The sequence below is a fragment of the Pipistrellus kuhlii genome, unplaced genomic scaffold (assembly GCF_014108245.1).
Source record: "Pipistrellus kuhlii isolate mPipKuh1 unplaced genomic scaffold, mPipKuh1.p scaffold_m20_p_12, whole genome shotgun sequence".
Classification (NCBI taxonomy): domain Eukaryota; kingdom Metazoa; phylum Chordata; class Mammalia; order Chiroptera; family Vespertilionidae; genus Pipistrellus; species Pipistrellus kuhlii.
The window spans coordinates 29,912,169-29,933,215 of NW_023425427.1; the positions used below are offsets into that span (position 1 = coordinate 29,912,169).

The following is a 21,047-nucleotide window of genomic DNA, read 5'->3' on the forward strand; positions in this document are numbered from 1 at the left end:
ATATGGTTGAGAACAAATGAACAAGTCTGTTTAGTGCTTCAAAAATACTATGAGGTTAGGGATTTAGCTACTTACTATCTTAGGATGGTCTCTTGGTAATTTTTAACATGTAGAAAATTCTACATAAAAAAACTGTACTTTGTTAAATAACCCAGAAAGGTATCAGGGTTGCCTTCACCAGTGAGAAGTCGTGTTGGTATCAATTACTCCCATTATAACATGACGAGAAGGACAATTGACCTTTGTGCTCTTCTTCCCCCAAAATCCATAACCCCCTTCTAATCGTGGGAGGGGGGAATCAGACAAACTCAAATTGAGTGACAGTACAAAATGGCTCATCAGTACTCCCTGAAACTGTCAAGTTAATGAAAAACAAGGAAGACTGAGAAGCTGTCACAAACCAGAGGAGAATAAGAAGACATGATGGCCACATGCAGTGCAGCATCTGGATGGGATCCTGGAAGAGAAAACTGATGAACTATTGAACAGAGTCTGAAGATTCATTCATAGTGATGTACCAATGTCATCTTTTCATTTGGGCAAATGTACAAGGGTTATGTAGGACTTTGGCATTGGAGGAGACTGGGTAAAGGTTATACAGGAATTCTCTGTACTCTCTTTGCAACTTTTTTTATAAATCTAAAATTATTCAAGGTTTATAAAAGTCCATTTAAAAGAAAAAACATAGGAAGACATCAGGGGGTCCCACATTTAAATATAACTTAAGGAACTTTTCTAAATGTATAAAGTAATCATTGCATAAGAAGAAACATTGAAGCAGAAGAAACGTCATGCCCTCCCTGGATCCTTACACTTCAGAGTCAATATCTGAAAAAGATGAAGACAACATGGGAACCTGACACAAAACAGCACGTCCTTAGTGAAGATACAGATGACAAGAGACATGGCAGAAATGGAGGGAATGGTGAGGACGGATCAGTCAGATGAATTGAGACCAAGCTTTGAAGGAGCAGAGAGGCATTGCAAGTAAGGCAGAAAGGCTGATTGACAGAAACAAAAAGAGGGATTAATAAGCAGGCTATTCTTGGGGAAAGTTTTAGTTCAAGCAGTAATGAGATGTGAGGGTAATAAAAATAATAACGGCAAATACTTAAATAGCACTCACTATGTATCAGCCATTGTAACACGTGTTTTATGAGAGCTTACTCGTTTACTCCCCATAACAATCCTAGAAGGTATGAGGTAGGTCTATTGCTCCTATTTTTAATGGGTAAGGAAACTGAGGCACAAAATATATTATCTGTATATTGGGTTGAACCTTATGAAGTTGCCACGTTTGTAGAACAAAATGATCTCCTCTCAGAAAGTTCATATGGCTTGACCTACTAAGTAACTTGCCTAAGTCACACAGCTATTTGTGAGGTGAAGCTGAACTTTGAACCCTGGCTGCTGGCTCAGGAACCTGGGTTAGGGGCCTCTAGGGTAGGGGGCCTCTAACAGAAATGGCCAGCGTTTAATGAGTGCTTATTAAACGTGCTGAGCACTATCTAAAGCCTTATATGTATCAACAACTATTTGTTTATCTTCACAGTCTTGAGGTGGGTATGATAATCGTTCAGTTTATAATTGAGGAAACTGGAGCCCAGAGAGCTTCAAATGATGTGTCAAAGGTCACACAGCTAAATAAATGGCAGACCTAGGACTTGAACCCATCCTGGCTGGCACCACAGCCTGGGCTCAGTGCTAGGGAGCACTCTCGTGTTTGGATGGTGTGGCAGACTTTGGACTGAGACAAGCTTTCACTGCAGATCTATCATCTGCAGAAGAGAGGCATTTCCTGTCAAACCTCAGAACAGAGGTTAAGGGTTTTGCATTTGGTAGGACACACAAGAGGGAATATTATATTTTCTGGCCAGCTCAAAATGGATGCCATTGTTATTCTGGTGGAGTAGAAAATTGAACTCATAATCTCTTTAAAAATAAGCAAGAGAATAAAACAGATAATGATAAACAATGGAGCAAAAGGAGCAAGAACTTGGAAGACTGGAAGATAGACTAGAAAATACTATCAAGTGTTTTATTTGCAGTTGGCTAGCCTCTCCCTCCTCTTAAATGATTTGCTGGCCATTCACTGGGCATTTGGTCCTTGGATCTGCTCTATAAAACAGACAAGTGGTCAGATCATAATGACCCTCTATTCAATGGAGTTAATTTACACCAGGATTCTCTTAGGCAGAGAAGAAAAAAACAGCCAAATGTTGCTCTCTTAAAAAAGCAAATTGACTTTTTTAAATGTCATTTAATAATATGACCTAAAACTTTACTAATTTTAAATATCAGCTGAACCAAATTAGAAAAAGTAAAAACCCAAAACGCTAAATTACAGAATGTTTTAAAATGCAGTTCCGTTATTTTTGCATGTGTACAAAGTCTTGTTAGGCCTAGTTATGAATTGCCTAGCAAGATTTTATACAAAGAAAGAGTCTTTTACACAAAGAATCTAAAGTGACTCCCATCTTGAGCACTAAGTAATTCAGACTATCAAATCTACACAAAGATGGAAATATCCTTAACTTTATCTCTTTAAATCTCAGAAGAGAGCAAATTAAGTCCCATGCACTTCGTGGATCAATATTCTGAGTCAGTTCCATGGAAATATAACTTGGACTGAAGACAGACATAAGCAAGACATAAGTACAAAAAATAAACTAATTCATATGAAAATTTAGTTAATTAAATGAAAAGAGCACTGCAGTGACTATATTATTGGGACCACGCTGCCCACTTGGCCCAGTAGACTTGCCATAACAATGGCGATTCTCTTGAGTTTTGAAGCACATAGACATGATTGAACATCTTCACTGGTGTCTGATGCTGACACACGAACTTCCACCAGTTGGTAAACCAAAGCCCTTCACTTAATATTCCTCAACTCAACATCACTGCTCCCTATTGTAACCTGGAACCAGTTGGAGCAGGGAGTATCCATGGCAACTGCCAATATAACCAGTTCCTTCACTCACCTAGTAACATGAAATAATAGACTATTTATCATGGCACACAGCAAAACAAGATTTGGCTTTGTTCATTGCTCATACACTCTTTTAGACCAGTCTTCTCAACAGAGATTCTACTGCAAACGCAACACTACTCTGCAGAATGAAGCTATCAGTCACAGTGAGTGGAAATAGCTATGCCTCAGCAAACTGCTTATTCTTGAGCTTATCTGTACACTCTGGTAAAATGGAGAGATCTCTGTTTCCAAGGGTTAAAACAGACTGTTTGCATCGTTAACTGGGATGAACGAGACCGAAAGAGGACTTAAATCGAGTCTTCGCATCTGGGGGGTGACTCTTCTTGCCCAAGGCGCTATCAATGACACTTCCTAGTCTGGAGTTGTTCATTTCCCTACCAAAGAATATCAGTTTACTCATTTCCAACGGTGTCATCAGACAGTAAATAAAATGGAAATTGGACTTTAAATGTTTTTATTATATTTTTGGTGATAAATATACATTTTCTATTTACATTAAATGTATTAGCCACATATAATAGATGTGGTTCTTAAAGTAAGCCTGCTGGCCAAGTCTCACTGATGGTCAAATTTACTCTCAAAACTCTTTATAACATGGAAAGAGCATGACTAATGGACATCACTGTTTGAGAACCACTGGCCCAGATATGAGAATGAAACACAAGGAAAGTCTAAATGCAGATGTCTGGGCATTCAAACCATCTGAACTTTAACACAACTCTCAACCCCCTCATTATGAGAAATAGCACCATGTGTGTAGTTAAGATGATAAAATCATAGGTCTGAATCCACACTCTGAGGTTTCTTACTAGCTATCTGTCATTGGGTGAGTTAGTTGTCCCTTTGTGCCTCAGTTTACTCATCTGTAAAATGGATATAATAGTACCTACCTATTTTGGACTAACTTGAGTTCTTCCAAAATTCAGGTGTTGATTATCTAACCCCCAATGTGACTATGATGGGGCTGTTGAAGGTAATTAGATTTTGATGAGTTGGGAACTTTATGATGGGATTAGTGCCCTTCTAAGAAGAGACGACAGAGCTTTCTTCCTCTCTGCCATATGAAGCCATCTGCAAGCCAGGAAGAGGGCTCTCACAGGGGGATGGAATCAGCTGGCAGCTTGATCTTGGACTTCCCAGCCTCCAGAATTGTGAGAAATAAATGTCTGCTGTTTAAAAGCCACCAAGTCTATGGTATTTTTGTTAGGGCAGTTTGAGAGACTAAGACGCAATATTTCATTTTTTTTTCTCACATGTTTCATAAGCTGAAATTTATAAAGCATGCAAAATAATGCCTGGAATATAGCAAGTGCTTTATGGTTTGTCAAATAATGTGTTTTAAAGTAAATGAATGGATGGGACATTCTAAAGTTTTTCTTGCAGAATTTCTGTCATTTTTGTCTTAATGAGAAGCCTCTTTAATATCTTTTTTAAAATTGTGTTGTTATTATGAGAACTAACTAATACATGTGAAAGCATCTGGCATAGAATGACACATCCATCTCTAAGATGGTTGTAACCCCAATTGTTTGCTATATGCTTATAAATGCTTGATGTTCTTGAGTTTAAAACTTGTTTCATCAGACCCGTAGCAGCCCTGTTCTTTGAAAAGCTGTAGAGAAAACTTGGCCATCTCCCTTATATCTGTCCAAGTTGTCATGCTCTATTATGGAACCAACAATCTCTCTCGGTCTACTAGACATTGGTCTTTTGTCGCCTTAAGTAGAATTGCATCTTATTTGATTGTAGTCAGGTCTTACATCTTGCATGCAGGATGCTACTCCTCTATATCTTGTTAGCTAACTTAGTAATCAAGCTGGACTTGACCCAAACTTTCTTTTAGCTCTTCTCTTTCTTCTCTCTTCCTTCTCTCCTGGCCGTGCATGTGAAATGTGTCATCATTGAGTGTGCAGCACAGAGCCTGCACATCAGCCATCCTTTTTTTATTAAACCAGAGTTCAGATGTGGAGAAATAGAAACAGAACAGTCCGTTACAGACTCCCCAAGTTTGCAATCCACAAGCTAGTCCCCCAGAGCCCAGAGAACAGCCTTTGTTTCACAATTAGGCAAGGGGTAGAGTCGGGAAAAGCCCAGCTCATTTCCTCTCTCTGTTGGACCCAGAAACTAGCCAGTTTTATACTGCTTGTGGTTTGGTTCGGATTTTTCCACAGGTCTGTTCAGACCATTTGGCCAAAGGAAATGCCACCTCACAGCATTGTTTAGAGTGGGGCTGTGTAAAGCATAAGTTTATTAAAAATTGGATGGCCATGTTTAAAAAAAATATGGGTCAGTTTTCACATTTTACTAGTTTATAATTTGTGCAATGACAAAATATTTTCATTTTTAAAAATATATTTTATTGAATTTTTACAGAGAAGAAGGGAGGATAGAGAGCTAGAAATATGGATGAGAGAGAAACATCGATCATCTGCCTCTTGCACACCCCTCACTGGGGATGTGCACGCAACCAATGTACATGCCCTTGACCAGAATCGAACCCAGGACCCTTCAGTCCACAGGCCGATGCTCTATCCACTGGGCCAAACCGGTCTTGGCCAAAATATTTTCAAATATAATCTAACCAGCATGGTCAACTCAGTCGATCATTTGTGAAAACAGCAGTATCTTTGCAGAGAGAGAGAAAGTGTGTGTGTGTTTTGATCAGGTCTAAGAGAAAAAAAATACAGATGTTATATAAGCCATCAATTTTACTGCAAAAAGAAATAATAACCTTCTTATCTCCATGAAGGAATGAAATGAGAATGTAAATCTACCCTTCCTCTTCATAGACGTGATGGATATGCAAACTGTAGAGTAAAACTATTTAGACATTTTCAGTTTAAGCACTGGCTACAGCTTGTGTTTGGGAGTGCTGCCTTAGGAAAGGTTGCTTAAGCAACAAAGGGGCCTTGTCTCTACCTAAGCTTATTGTTCTTTGACACAGTAGGTTCGCAAGCAGTTTGCACTAAGCAGCAACCACGAAGGAGTTTTGCTGTAATGAGAAAAGCTGGGCTTGTGCTCTGGAGTCATCAATAAGAACCTTGTTCCCTCTCCCAAGCCTCCTTCTGGGAGGCTTTCTTCTATCTGTAAAACTGGATTGTGCTCACATCAGATTTCAGCATCCCCTCAGCGGGCCGCTGCGTGGCCAATAAAGGAGGATAGCTATGTGTGTGGGTAGGGCTGAGAGAGAGCCTGAGTGAGCCCGGGCTCCTGTTTTCATCAGCCGCCTATTTCCTTATGGTAGCTGGATGCAGAGGGACTTCTCTGAGTTGCCACTGCAAACAGCTGAGGACCAGAGCTCACTGCCTTCCGTTCTCCCACGAGGGACAGCAGGTTGGTCCCTACTTCATTTACGGTCATTGGGGATCTATTCAGAAACACTGGAGTAATGAAGAGAGGGCTTAGTGGAACGAGAAACCATCAGGCAGGAACTAGAAAGGATGAAGGGGAATTGTTCAGCTTCTTTAATAAAGCCAATAAGGGTCCCAGTACATAATAATGCCTCCCTCCCTCTGCCCCTTAGCGCTCTTTCCTCTTTCTTCTCCAGCTACTCTCCTCTGCTTTACTTCAGACGCTGGAACTTTCTTTTGGTCACAGAACATGGCAGACAGGTTTCTGCCCCAGGGATTTTGCCCCTGCAGTGCCTGCCACTTTAAGCACCCTTTCCCCAGAGAGCCTCTGGGCCAACTCCCACATTCAAGACTGGTGTCTGTTCCCATCTCACCTTCTCAATGCGGCTCCCAGGTACCTACACACACTCCTGAGCCTCTTGCCCTGCTACCTTTCCTTCTCTTCTACGGCGCTTATCACCTCCCACCATGCTACTTAGTTTACTTTTTATTATGCTGTTGTTAATTGTATGTTCACCTAACACCACCACCACCCTCTTCCCAGCACAGGCTGTGGAAGGTCAAGGATCTTTGGCATTTCATCCACTGGTGTATCCCAAACACTTTGACCATGTATGGTGAATTGATGATGAGGGAAGCGGGGCATGTACCATCATCATCATCATCATTATTTCCATTGCTATTATTATTATATCAAACTTAGCGATGAGGAAACTCAGGTTCAGACACTTTATTTGACCCAATAGTATATAGATGGAAAAATGTCACATCTGGGACATAAACTGTACCCACCCAAGGTTAGTTAGTGCGTTGTGCCTAGTGACTTCAAAGAATGATTTTGTAAGATGGATCAGTTATGGATAGATCCCTAAACAATGGATCATATCCACTTGATCGGCATTTGAGTTTATTATCTTTAACAGATAAAGCTTTCGAGACAACAGAGTTTATTTTATTTTAACTGAACCCACTCGTAGTCATTTAGGTTGAAGCTGAACATGGACTGACCATGATCTGAATCCTTTACTGTTTGAGGAGCATCATCAGTTGAAGTGTGAAAGCTTAAGTTTAATAGTAAACAGATGAGTGAGCAGCTTGGTCTTAAAAAGAGAGAGCTGGGAGAATAGAGCCTAGGATTGAGAGGACAGTAAGGGGATCATTGATTCTCTCTCATCATTTGTGTTTCTATCTCTCTCCCTCTCCCTTCCTCTCTGAAATAAAATAAATAAATAAATAAATAATGGAAAAAAAGAAAAAGAAAGTAAATGTTATCCCCAAAGTGGCACAGTCTCTCTGATGGAGTCAGGAAGATTGGAAGAGGCATGAAAAGGTCACAGCTTTTTCACTATCCATTCAATGTCATTTAATGTCCTGTGTCCTAAAATCATCTTGGACCTCCGGAGTCGTGTGTGCACCACTCTATAGGGAATATCAACAGTCCAAGTCCTTATATTCAGATGAAGGAACTGAGGCCTCCTCTTACCCCTTTCTGATGCTTGCCTTTGTGCCACGACTGGTTTGCATCTTAATCAGCAATTGGAATAGGAGCCGGGAAAAGAAATGAACCACAAAACAAAGTAAAAGGGTGAGCTGGGGTGGTGCTTTGGACTCTACAAAATTGGTGCTTCCCTTTTCAATCACCTCTGCCCTTCTTGCCCCTCATTGCTAGAGGACGTTGGTGCTGGCCTATTGCAATAAATAGAAAGGAAACTTCTGCCTGGATTTACCACTAAGACTCTTAGACCAAGACCCTTCTAGAAACATGTAGCCATACAAAGAGAGACATCTCTAGTTGTCTCGCCAAGAAAACTATTGTATCAGGGAAAAGGCAAAAAAAGCAGAGCTACCTAAATTTAATTCACCCTGGGACTCAGTTATTGAAGTTGGGCTAATGGCATCCTAAATCCTCCATGGCAAACTGTATGGATTTTTAAAAGGAGGTAGAAAAATCCTCTTTGTCCCCTTATCTTTTCAAGATGGATTTTTAGTTGAAAATCCTTTATTTAAAAAAAAATAAGATAAATGTAGTCAAACACTAAACTAAGCTCTTTATTCCATTGCCTGAGATTTGGAATAAGCTTTTGAGGTATTTCTTCAGATAAGAGATGGAGGGACAATATTTGGGAAATATTCTTCTTTATTATATTTTTTTAAATGATGCTGAGTATATCAAACATTGGTGTTTTATTTTTAATTTCACATGCTTTGGGAGAACAATGTGGTATGTGTGTTTAATAAATGTTTCTTCTCCCCTTATACAATAGAACTAGAAACCTGGTGCACAAAATTTGTGCATGGGGGAGGGAGAGGGGTCCCTCAGCCTGGCTTACATCCTCTCACAATCTAGGACTGCTGGCTCCTAAATGCTCACCCGCCTGCCTGACCACCCCTAACCACCTCTGCCTGCCTGCCTGATCACCCCCTAACTGCTCTCCTGCTGGCCTGATTTCCCCTACCCGCCTCTGCCTCGCCCCTCACCCAGAACCCAGGATTCCCTCCCTCTGGCTGGCTACGGGCACCCATGACCAGGGCCAGCTTCGCCTGGACCCGCCGCAGCCACAGGGGACTATGGGAGGCAACTTCACCTGGGACCACAGGGCCGGCGGTTTGTCCCTCTCCCAGGCTGCAGTCACAGGAGCAGCCACTGACGCCCAGGACCATGGAGGATGCTGCATGTTCCTCTCCCAGGTCACAGCCGCAGGTGCAGCCGCTGGCGCCCAGGACTGCGGGGTTGGTGGCTTGTCTCTCTCCTGGGCCAGGCCACTGGCAAAGGTGCAGCTGCTGGCACCCAGAACCACAGGGTGGGAGGCTTGTCCCTTTTCCAGGCCTCAGCACCAGCCACTGGCACCCAGGACCACGGGCAGGCAACTTGTCACTCTCCCAGGCCACAGGTACAGGTGCAGCTGTTGGCACCAGGGACCTCGGGTGGCTTGTCCCTCTCCTGGGCCTCAGGCATAGGCATAGCCGCTGGTGCCTAGGACCACGGGGCGGGTGGCTTGTCCCTTCCCCAGGCCACAGTCTGGGCTGGTCCCCATTCCTCTATCACTAGCTCATTTGTGCCTGGCTGGTCCCCATTCCTCTCTCTTCAGTGTTGAGTGTCTGAGCCTTTATGGCGTGAGGGCATAATTACCATTTGCATATTATATCTTTATTATATAGGATAATATCAAAAAGGCAAATGTCTTAATCTTTGGGATATGGATAAATTGAATTTCTTTCTCCTCTAAATTATAGTGTTCCATACATCTGTTACCTCATCTGAACTGTTCAGGCCATTATTTGTGTTCATGGAAACAAGAAAAATTCAGATGTCTATTAACTTGACTCTCTGTTTGTTTTATAATTGAGATTCCTCTCAACCCCATATGGGTTCTTTCTTCAGAAACACCAAGGAAAGAGACTTCATGGTGGAACAGGCTTAAGTGAACCTCTTGCCTCTCCTCTTGCTGTCTTTGAGATACTGACAGAGATGCTGACGCTTTCTGAGCTTCAGTTCCTCATCTGCAAAATGGCTATAAGGATTGTAAAGATTAAAATACGGTGATATAAGTAAAGCTCAGAGCACAAGGCCTTACATTTAAGCATGCAATAGGTGGTCACTGTTATCATGTATTATTACATTGGAAAGGCCACATGAGATAGGGCACAGAATATACAAGCTTTGGGGTCAGAGAAAGGAAAGTATTCACTTCTGTATCATCATAATTGCATCTCCAGTGCCAGTCTCACTAGCAGATAGCAAGAACTTGGTATTTTTTAAATAAATGAAAAGATGGTTCTCGCATTAGCTGTGTGGTCTTAGGTAAGGCATTTCACCCCTTAGAGTGTGTTCTCTCAGTTGTGAAACAAACATAATACATTTCTTACAGAGTTACTAGGAAGCTTAAATGCAATGGCCAGTGTGAAGTGCCCAGCACTGAAGTTGGCACATGCTATGCTTTTCCTGGATATTTATTCCCAAATATCTACTGCCTTTCACATTTGGTGATCCCAAATAAATAACTAGGATGAGAATTTCCTGGAGAAATACCCACTTTAAAAGCTGTCTTTTAAATGAACTATGTGAGTGTCCACGGGTCCAGGATGCATAACGGAGGGGTCCCGCAATATGCTCAAGGTCTGAGAAAAGCAGGATGTCTGATGTGACCCAACTTTCTGGTTCCTGGGCAGCTATGAAGCGGTATAGGTTGCCTACCGGCCAGGCCACGTGGGCCTGAGGAGGATCCTGAAAACAGGCCCAGAAATGATCTTTTACCCTAGACCTCATATTCACATTTTGGAAGGAACTGAGGGGAAGGTTCAATCCCTTGTGTCAGCTTCAGTTGTTGTGCTTTTAGTAGTTTTGTCTTGAAAAGGATTCCAAGACGAAACTTGGCTCAGCAGGAAAGTGTGTCATGATTGATTAACAGGACTGCACAAGGACAGGATGGGGTGTTATGACTGGTGTGCCTGGAGATTTTCATAGCAGCATTCAGAAGGGAGATTTGCTGTAGCCTTTGCCAAACACAAGGCTTGTTTCTTTAGTTGTAAAACGTGGCAATTGCAAAAGCAAACAAATAAATATCTGCTCTTACAGGAACCATCTCATGCTGACAGGTCATGGTGACACTTGAGGTCTTAAATAGGAAGAAAAAAAAAAAAAAAAACACTGACCAGTGAAATTGATCAGGTCACCCTTGCAGAAATCCCTAACAAAGCAGATCAAATGTACAATATGTATTCATTTGGCAATTATTTATTGATTGAGCATCTACTATGTGCCAAGAAGTATTCTAGCTGCTGTTTTGGTTATATTCTAGTGAGGGATGCTGTTGACCTTTGTTTTAGTTATGATAAAAAGTTTTTATGGGGAAAGAAAAAAAAAGAAGGTCCAATTATTGGAAGGCTGCTCTCCAGAGCATGCAAAGAAAGGGGAGAGCTTTCTTACCATCACTCACACACTAGGATCACATTAGGACTGCACAAACTATCGTTATTTTGGAGCCCAAACATCCGTTTCATTTCTTACCTATTAATGCCTAGTTAGCAGAAATGGCACTCCAACTTCCTGCCATGCCGTGTGGCAATGTGACCCACGCAGATAAACCACGGAGAGTCTGAGTCTCCAAACGTTTGATCCTTCTGATTTGGCCACAACTGCGCAGATGTGGCCTCTTCACTCTGTCCCCGCACCTGCATGCCTCCACTCCGGTGGCCTAATTTATCTGCTTCTGGAAACAGGTTTTCTTCCCTTTGAGAGCAGTTGGCTGTGTCCAGGTGCTTGGCCCAAGTTTCCCAATTGCATTTACCCTACTTACTTGACAATCGGTGGCATCTGTGTTATTAGTTGCTGAGTCGGAGGCCAGTGTAGACCCCTCAGGCTCCGCTGTGCTTGGGGAAGAATGAGAGCAACAGGGGCTCCTGCTCCCAAAGCCCCGACACTGACTCAGCTTTGGTATCAGTCAGATTTCCCGTTCCTGGTGCCCCTTACAGTCTTTTCTTGCCACTCCACATGCAGCCTCTCATTGCAGGAGTGGGGTGCCCCAAGTATGTCTTTTACCTCTGGCCTGTGGACAGCAGTCAGAGGTGACGGTGGTTGTATTAGCCAGGACTCGTAGAAACCCAAGTAATATTGACTTGAGGAAGAAAGGAATTTTGTGGTTCGTGTAACTGAAGGAGGCTAGTTTTAGGCCTGCCTGGATCTGGAGTCCCTTTCTCTTTTCTTTGATATAGTCAGTCGCAGGCAGGACTTCTCCACTTGGTAGCTTCACATCACATTGTTAACAGAGAGCTCAGCTTCATATTAACTAGTTACAGCACATGTGTCAAACACAAGGCCCGCGGGCCAAATCCGTCCCACCAGGCCTTGCAATGTGGCCCGCACCGCGCTGTCATCACTGCACTCCGCTGCGTTTCCATCACAATGACAGTTTATGACTGTTCAGTAAACCATTCGGCCCGCGATTTAGGCTGGATTTTAGATTTTGGCCCCTTCTCTGATTGAGTTCGACACCCCTAATTACAGCAAAAGCCCAAGGCTGATGCTCGCCAGCTCTGATTGCTCAGGAGAGGGTCACATGTCTATCTCTGAACCAATCACTGCAGTCGGGGCATAGGGTACACTGATTCATCTCCGAGGTATGGAATTGGCATTCATTTCACCCAAACTCCATGGACTGAGACAGTGGGGCAGAGGTAATTCCATAGAGGGAAACTAAGATGCTCTTACCAGAGGAGAAATGTACGTTGGGCAGGTGGAAGCAGCAAATGTCCACTAGAGGAACTCTGCCTCATTACCAAAGGGGGGAGGGGAAGGGGCGCGGTGTGACAGTGTGCCAACTTGGTAGGAAGGTGATAGTGTTGATTCATTTACTTCTTGCAAGAGAATTGGGAGAATAACCACTCAGGTGTCATGCTGCCAGGCAGGGAGGGAGGAGCCACAGTGGTAGCCACCAGCCCACATGCCCCTAAACTTCCTACCCATGTATCATCTAGGATGCATGTGCCATGGAGCATTTCCCTGGGAACATGAACCCCAGATACCTGTTGGTGCCTCAGGACAATCCAGATAACTTACCCCCTGTCATGAAATCTGCTGCTTGTCAGGGCTTTCACTCACCCAGCTCAGCTCATCAGTGGTGGGCATCTGTGAGTTTGAGACAGAGCACTTCCTTACGCAGGTAAATACCCAGAACAAAGACATATTAGGAGCCATTACAGAAGAGCGCTTTGCACTAACTGCTGCATATAATGTTCGTTTCCTCTTTGCTGATATTACCAAATGAGGGCTGTTTCTTAATGATTCATTTTTATTATCATTATCATTGTCACAAGGATCATCTAGTTCATTTATACTGCACTTGTTGCTGTGGAATCTAGATTATGGCCCTCGGGGCTGGTTCTGCCTATCTGCTCATGTGACGCAGGCTTCAGGGGTGCAGCCATTCTGCAGTGCTTCTTCAGAACTCCCCAGAGCTCACATGACACCATAATGCCCTGCTCTGTTCCCTGTCGGTGCCCCCTACTAAATCGTGAGGTGCTTAAACAACAGGGATAGTCCCTTTGATGCCCAGTGTCCTTTGGACCCAGAACATTATAACCACTCACCAAGTGCTTGTAGAAGAAATGCCATGCATAGTGATTGCAAAACAACGAGGAATAAGGCATAGCCCCTAACCTTGAGGAACTTCAAGTTTATTCATTACAGAAGTAACAATACTAAGGGTGGCACCAGCTGATGTTAACCAATTGTTATGTGTGAGATGCTGAGCTAAGTGCTTTGCATACCGGTACGTTATCTCATTTAATGATCTTGACAAACTCCCCCCATGTTACATACTATTACTACCCCCATTTTACAGATGAGGAAGCTGAAGTTTATGGAGTAGGCTAATATCATATCATTGGAAAATGGTAGAATCCGGGTTTTAACGCAGGTCTGCCTGATTATAATGCATATTTCTAGCCACTAAAGTAATACACCTTTATAAAGGCAGAATGAACAAAATGTATGGGAGAAGCTGAAATAAATTAATTCCCAAAGTATTGGCAGGGAGTTTCTTCATCAAACCAAATCTTGGATAAAGGTATTCAGCTGGTCCAGTTTTTATAGGGAGCCTTTGAGGAACCTCCAAGCAGAGATCTGGAGATGTGTCGGTGACACTGCCTGAATGCCCATGGGAATGTACGTGAGCCCTGAAACCAGAAAGCACCTCCTGCTCCCCATGGAAAGGAAGTATCTGCACACTTCACTAAACATGGCGTCAAAAGAGCAAGATGGCTGCGCTCTGCCCCTCCCAAGTTTACGTTTTCACAGAATATAAAGAGAAATCTCAGAACGCCATTGAGAAATGGAGATTGGGGACCTCATCTGTTAAACTGTGTGCTTTGTAACTTACCCCAAGCAGCTCTTCCTGTTGCTCTTTATCATTTCCCCACAGAGACCTGAGCAGGAGCCAGAGAAAAGGGCAGCACAGGGGGGAGCCCCTCGAGAGGTCATCGAGGAAGGAAGGGGATGGGGGAGTGGGGCAAGGGACCCTGAAGAGAGAAAAGCAAAGCGAGTAGTTGGCCTGTGGCCAAGTGTGTAGCAGAGACCCTGCAGACAGGTTGAGCGTGAGAAGCATTCTTCCCAAGCCGAGGGAGCCGGTCACCGCTCAGAGCTGTCCATCCGGAGCAGGCGTGTGGAGCTGTGGGAGATGTCTGTCATTGTCAGTAATCTCCTCTTGTCATTCAACAAACGGTGACCATGTGTGGATAGCGTGTGTGTGCACTGAGCAGGTAACGGGCAACCATGAAGAGCGATTTTCCCACGGGGAATCTCCTATGGGATGCAAATGATACGGTGGGGTAAGCAGGGGGTCTCTGGGATTAAAAGGAAGATGGAATTAGTAAAGGAAGGTCGTGTGTTGAAGAAAAACGTGTTTGTGACACTTGTTAGAGATGGTAAGGAGGACTTGACTCGGGAGGGTGGGACCATGCTATGACGCTTTGTAATAGGGGAGAGAGATGGGTCTCAGCTCTGAACACAGCAACGAAAACTGGTCGTTCATAGCAGGGGCAGGGTGGAGGTCAGTGGATGGAAAATTCCTAAAATGAAACATCCGGGATAAGGAGGGTCCCGGCAAACCTGGTCTAACAGGATTCCTGCTGACGGCAGGCCAGGGTAATCAGACATACCTGGGGGATGGTGGAGAAGAGAAACCTGATTAGATATCAGCGGTGATCAGATACTGAGGATTCTGGCTAAACAGACTTAGCTGGATTTTTTGCTAAAATTGAACAATGCAGAGACAAACACAGATGTCCAAAAGGCCTCCTTGGAAAAGAGCTCAGGAGAGCCTGAGTAGAGCAGGGTCAAGCAGAAAATCATTGCCAATACCTATCCCAGGCCGAGGGGCAGAGAGTGAGCTGTGGTGGGCTTCAGAGAGCTAAGTGAGTACTGGAAACTGAATAGCATTTACCCAAGCGAAGCACTGGAGTAGGAGCAAGGTGCCAGAGGGTTTTCTTAGAAGCAAAAGAAGCAAAGCTCATCCCAGCTGCTGTGGCTCAGTGGTTGAGCATTGACCTATGAACCGGGAGGTCACGGTTCGATTTCTGGTCAGGGCACATGCCCAGGTTGTGGGCTCGATCCCCAGTGTGGGGCGTGTAGGAGGCAGCTGATCGATGATGCTCTCTCATCATTAATGTTTCTATCTCTCTCTCCCTTCCTCTCCAAAATCAATAAAAATGTATTTTTAAAAAAGAAGAAGAAGCAAATCGGGCCATAAAAGACAGCATGACATTTCTAGGAACTACCGGGAACTTGGTCCAATTTGGGCTCAGAAGGAGGAGTGGGAAGTGGCCAGAGATGGCCACCCTCAGAGTTTGGCCTTCATCCTGGAGCCAGTGGAGCCCTCCATCACCAGGTTTTCCTTCCAAGGGAGAGCTGTCTTGAGTGGCCCGATGTGGCCCACAACTACCAATGATTTAAAAAAAAAAGATGCTGGCTATTTGAAAACATCCAATTCTAAGGCCCAATCATCTTGCAGGCAGATCCAAAGGAAGCACTTGGGTCATCTTTCTCTGGTTACAAGTGCAGGGTCTTGGTGTCCTGATATGAGAACCACCATAGCCTGAGAAGACGTATTTTGGGCTTGAGGCAGGTCAGAAATCACATACCTTTTCTAGACTAATTTCAGCTCAGTGAATTTACCTTAGCGGAACCTGAGAATTATTACCTGGACAGTTTTAAAAGAAACACTGATGCCCGGGCCACCCTCAGAGAGGCACTGCCATTTTTTTTTTAAAGCTCCCCTGTACCCTGTGCAGCCAGGAGGGGAGACGACAGGAAAGTGCACAGCTTAGCAGCCTTCATTCTTGATAAGAGACCGGACTCCCCTTGCCAGGTACTCTTGTTACGAAGATTCTGGGTCAACTTTGCTCACCTTCTTGGCAGATCTTCAAAAGCTGCCTGTGGCACCTGCTGAGACCTCTTGGTGTCCCACCCCCTTTTTACAGATGGCTGCAAAAGGGCCTTGTTCTAAAGCCAAATACGGGAGAGGGACAGCTGGCGCGGGAGGCTGACCTCACCCATCTCTGGTCACCTGAGGCCATCCTCTCACTCCCTGAGCCCTGCTGTCTGGGAGGCACTGAGTTTTGTCAAGGATTCCTTTTCCCCTATAGTTCCCCGGAAACTCCAAGCAGGCCTCATTAGCACATTACTCACGCTCCCCCAATCCCACACACCACCCTCCTCCTCACCCCCACCTCCAGATCTACTTTTTTTCTATTTGTCCTTTTTTTTTTTTTTTTTTTTTTTTTTTTTTTTTTTTTTTCCAGTGCAGTTGGGTTTTGTTCCCTGTGCCCTGAAAAGCATGTTTGGAATGGAAATGTTACTGGAAGGCAGCGGGTGTCTCAAGGCTCTGGGGCCCCGGCCCACCACCTCTCACGCCCTCCGCGCATCAGGACCACCGAGACACAAGCCCTTTAATACTTCCCCAGACACTGCTCGGTTTGGCTCCTTCCTCATTGAGACAGCAAATCGTTAACTCTGAGCCCCAGGTTGTTTCTTGTAGCAATTAACAGCTGCCCTGGTATTAATTCCCAATCAATAGCCCCTCCATGCTGCTCCTACAGCTGTCCGCTTCTGGCCTCCACAGCAATTCAGAGAGTAACTTGTTGGGGTCCTGAGGCTGCTCTTCCCACTGCTCCCCAGGAAAGGCCTCACAGGCCCCTCCGAGAAAGTCAGGAGTCAAGGGCCAGCATGAGCAAGCTGGAGCTCCACCCCCCTCCTTCAGGGTGAATGGGAGGCAGGAGGAACCAGGTCCCCCTGGAGTAGCAGCAGCCCCTTGGGGTAGTCATGAAGCTTTCATTTTTCCATGTTGGCTTATTTTTTTTTTCTTTTCATTCTTTTTTCTGTTTGTCTTGAGATGGCTGTATTTTCCCTCCATCTACCAAAAAGCACACAAAACAACAACACCAAAAAACCTCTCATACAATCAGTCTTTTTTTTTTTTAATTCAAATAGCCATCATTTCTCATTTTGCCTGTGGTTGCTTCCTGCAGCTCCCTGTGGACAGAACGAGACCCGAGAGGATGGCAAAATAATCCAGCTGCCTCCCTGCAAGACCGGAGCCTGGATCGTGCCCGCCATCATGGCCTGCTACCTGTTAGTGGCGAACATCCTGCTGGTCAACCTCCTCATCGCTGTCTTCAAGTACGTGGGCCCTTCTCCTGGGCCCTTGGGGGGAAAGAGGGGCGCTAGAAGGGCGTGCTGCTTCAGAGAGCCGTGGAGTATCTCACTGAATTCTCTCTGCTATTTCAGCAATACGTTTTTTGAGGTAAAATCAATATCCAACCAAGTGTGGAAGTTCCAGAGGTACCAGCTCATCATGACTTTCCACGAAAGGCCCGTCCTGCCACCGCCTCTGATCATCTTCAGCCACATGACCATGATATTCCAGCACCTGTGCTGCCGCTGGAGGAAGCACGAGGGGGACCCTGATGAAAGGGACTACGGCCTGAGTAAGCTTCAAGGGACAGCTCCCGGCAGCCGCACACCCCATATCCCCGCTGCTGCCCGTTGGTGGTCCTGCAGGACTGTGGTCTCTGACCACTGGGACGGGAACAGAGGGGTGTGCTTGCCACAGAATCAGGGCCAGAAAGAAGACAGCAGAGGCTGAAAGCAAGCATTCTTAACCTCACATCTTTCTTCCTTTTCTTTCTTTCTTTTTTTTTTTAAACCCTTACCTGAGACATGCTTATTGATTTTAGAGAAAGGGGAAAGGGGGGGAGGGAGAGAGAGAGAGAGAGAGAGAGAGAGAGAGAATGGGAAACATTGATTGTTTGCCTTCCATACATGCCTTGACTGGGGGGTCAAACCTGAAACCTAGGTATGTACCCTGACTGGGAATCGAACCCATGACCTTTCAGTGCATGGGATGATGCTCCAACTGAGCCACACTGGCCAGGCCAGCCTCACATCTTTCCTAGTGAGATAAAACCAGCCTCCAGCAGAGCTGTTTTAGCGCCTCCCTAGGTTCTAAGTTTCTTACTTTGCAGAGGTCCCACCACAAAATCTATCAGTATATTTATATACTCCCAAGACTGCGCTATATGTCATTTGAGCCTCTTACATGAGTTGAGTTGCAGGTGACTACATTTGATTTTCCATTATCGTTTCTTGACCCACCGTTTTGTGGGCCTTGAACGTTTTCCGAGCCTTAGAGGTGTGCCTATGTGGCTGCGTGAGGACAGCAGCCCTGCTTTCCAGTATTCAAAGGGCAAAACAGAAGCCCCTCCACCATCCACCGTCTAGTCCGGTGTTTCTAAAAGGAGGTTCTGTTAGCACTGAGGCAGATTATACTTCAGTGTATAGGACTGTCCCACACCAGTAGGGGATTTAGCACATCCCACCTCCAATCATTGAAAAGCAATCGCTCCTGCAGAATGCTAAATGTCCCTTAGGTACCACCCACAGTGAAGAACCATTGGGCATCCAGCCCCATCCAAGCAAGCTACAATGGTTTCTCTACGGAGCAAGCCTCCAGAACGAAGGCCCAGAAATTCCCTCCAGGTGAACACTGGTGGGTCTAAAGTTTGAAACCAAAACCATTTCACCACTTGCTTCTCTAAGACTAAAGCTTTTAACAGCAATGCCAGTTCTTTCTAGACATTAAAATTGGAGAGTTGGAAGGGACTGCGAATTCCAAAGTTCACTATTTCCATCTAAAATATAAATTTAAACCAACAGAAAGCTGGTGAGGAGGTGAGGGTTCAGATTCACAGTGGATCATTTTCTATGCCTGTATCAATCTGTAATAAATTATTTTACCTGCTGTTAACAGAACACCAGCCTAACAATAGCACAAATAAGTAAGGTTTTTCCCTAGCTGCTTTGGCTCAGTGGATAGAGCATTGGTCTGTAGACTGAAGGGTCCCAGGTTTGATTCAGGTCATTGACCTCATTATGGGCTCCAGGGCTGTGTGTGGGAGGCAACCAATCAATGTATCTCTCTCACATAGACGTTTATCTCTCTCTCTCTCTCTCTCTCTCTCTCTTCTCTCTCTCTCTCTCTCTCTCTCTCTCTCTCTCTCTCTCTCTCTCTCTCTCTCTCTCTCTCTCTCCCTCCCTCCCTCCCTCCCTCCCTCCCTCCCTGCCTCTCTCTCTCCCTTTTTCCTTTCCTCCCTCCCTCCCTCCCTTTCTTCAACTTTCTCTAAAAAAAAAAAAAAAAAAGAGGAAAAATATCCTTTGCTGAGAATTAGAAATCTTATTTTAAAATAATAAAATAAAGCCCTAGCCCAGTGGTAGGCAAATGCATTGGTCAACAGAGCCAAATGTCAACAGTAAAATGATTGAAAAAATTTTTTGATTGAGAACCAAATTTTTTCAACTTAAACTTCTTCTAACGCCACTTCTTCAAAATAGACTCGCCCAGGCTGTGGTATTTTGTGGAAGAGCTACACTCAAGGGGCCAAAGAGCCACGTATGGCTCTCGAGCCTCAGTTTGCCAACCACAGCCCTAGACTGTTTGGCTCAGTGGACAGAGTGTTGGCCTATGGACCAAAAGGTCCCGGGTTCGATTCCGGTCTAGGTCACTACCTGTGTTGTCGGCTCGATCCCCTGTGGGGGGCATGCAGGAGGTAGCTGATCAATAATTCTCTCTCATCATTGATGTTTCTATCTCTCTCCCTCTCCCTTCCTCCCTGAAATCAATAAATATATATGTGAATTAAAAAAAGGTTGAGCAAAAAATATTTTTTAAAAATAATAAAATAAACATAAATAAGGTTTTATTTTGCTCACAAAGCAACTAGGTGGATAAGACAGAGCACCACAGTGGCTCACTGAAGTCACAGACCCAGAGTCCTATTTTTAGGATCAGCTATTTGTGAACGCACTGTCTTGTCTCGCGGTAGCAAAATAGCTGCTGCACTTTCCGTCATCATTTATGTTCAGGCAAAAAGAAAAGGGGAAGGTAAAAAAAAAAAAAAATGTAGAAAGACACAGCCGCCTCACTACAGTTTATCAGGAAAGAAAAATATCTTCCCTGCCTGCAGTTTCTTGGGCTAAACTGGGTCTCACCTTCCAGGAAAGCTGGAAATGTGTGCATTTGACTTTCCAGCCTCAGTGGTAGGAAGTGGGAAAGGGGAAATGAGGTTGCAAAGGGGCTTTTAGTAAGGCCAGTGAACAGTGTCTGTCTTTCACATTCTTCAGCCCAGAAATTGAGCTTGCTTATTTACTTATTATTTACTTATTTATTATGGATTGCAGAAAGGAATGGAGGAGAACATAGAAACATCAATGATGAGAAACATTGATCGGCAGCCTCCTGCATGCCCCTTCCTGAAGATCAAGCCCGCAACTTGGGCATGTGCCCTGACCAGGAAATTGAACCGTGATCTCCTGGTTCATAGGTCGATGCTCACTCATTGAGCCACAACAGCCAGGCTGGAAATTGAACTTTTGAGAAACCTCCATGCGTTGTGTACCTTTCCTTGATTTAGCTACTTGTTTGGCCTTACAATTTGAATGGTTGTGACCAGTCCCTGCAGTAAATCTGCTACGTTCAGATGAACTTCAAAGAACAATAGTGACTCTAATGCACAGGAAGAGGACAGTGACACACTTTTCCTGACGGGGTTTGGGTTTAGTTTGAGATTTAGCAGAGAATCGAGGCCCATTTGCCTGACCTTCATTCAGATTTGGAATGCCATGAGGCTCACAGATCAGGGGCCATCGCTTT

At 44.5% G+C, this 21,047-nt stretch overlaps 1 protein-coding gene across 15 annotated transcripts in view; it reads left to right on the forward strand.

The window, feature by feature from the left end:
* The window catches only part of TRPM3 (transient receptor potential cation channel subfamily M member 3), a 663,453-nt gene that overhangs the window by 627,259 nt on the left and 15,147 nt on the right, over positions 1-21,047 (forward strand). For all 15 annotated transcript variants that reach the window (XM_045580124.1, XM_045580129.1, XM_045580126.1 and 12 more), the window contains 2 exons: positions 17,368-17,518; positions 17,627-17,826. In XM_045580124.1, coding sequence (XP_045436080.1) covers positions 17,368-17,518; positions 17,627-17,826 — 351 coding nt within the window. The remainder of the gene's footprint in view (positions 1-17,367; positions 17,519-17,626; positions 17,827-21,047) is intronic.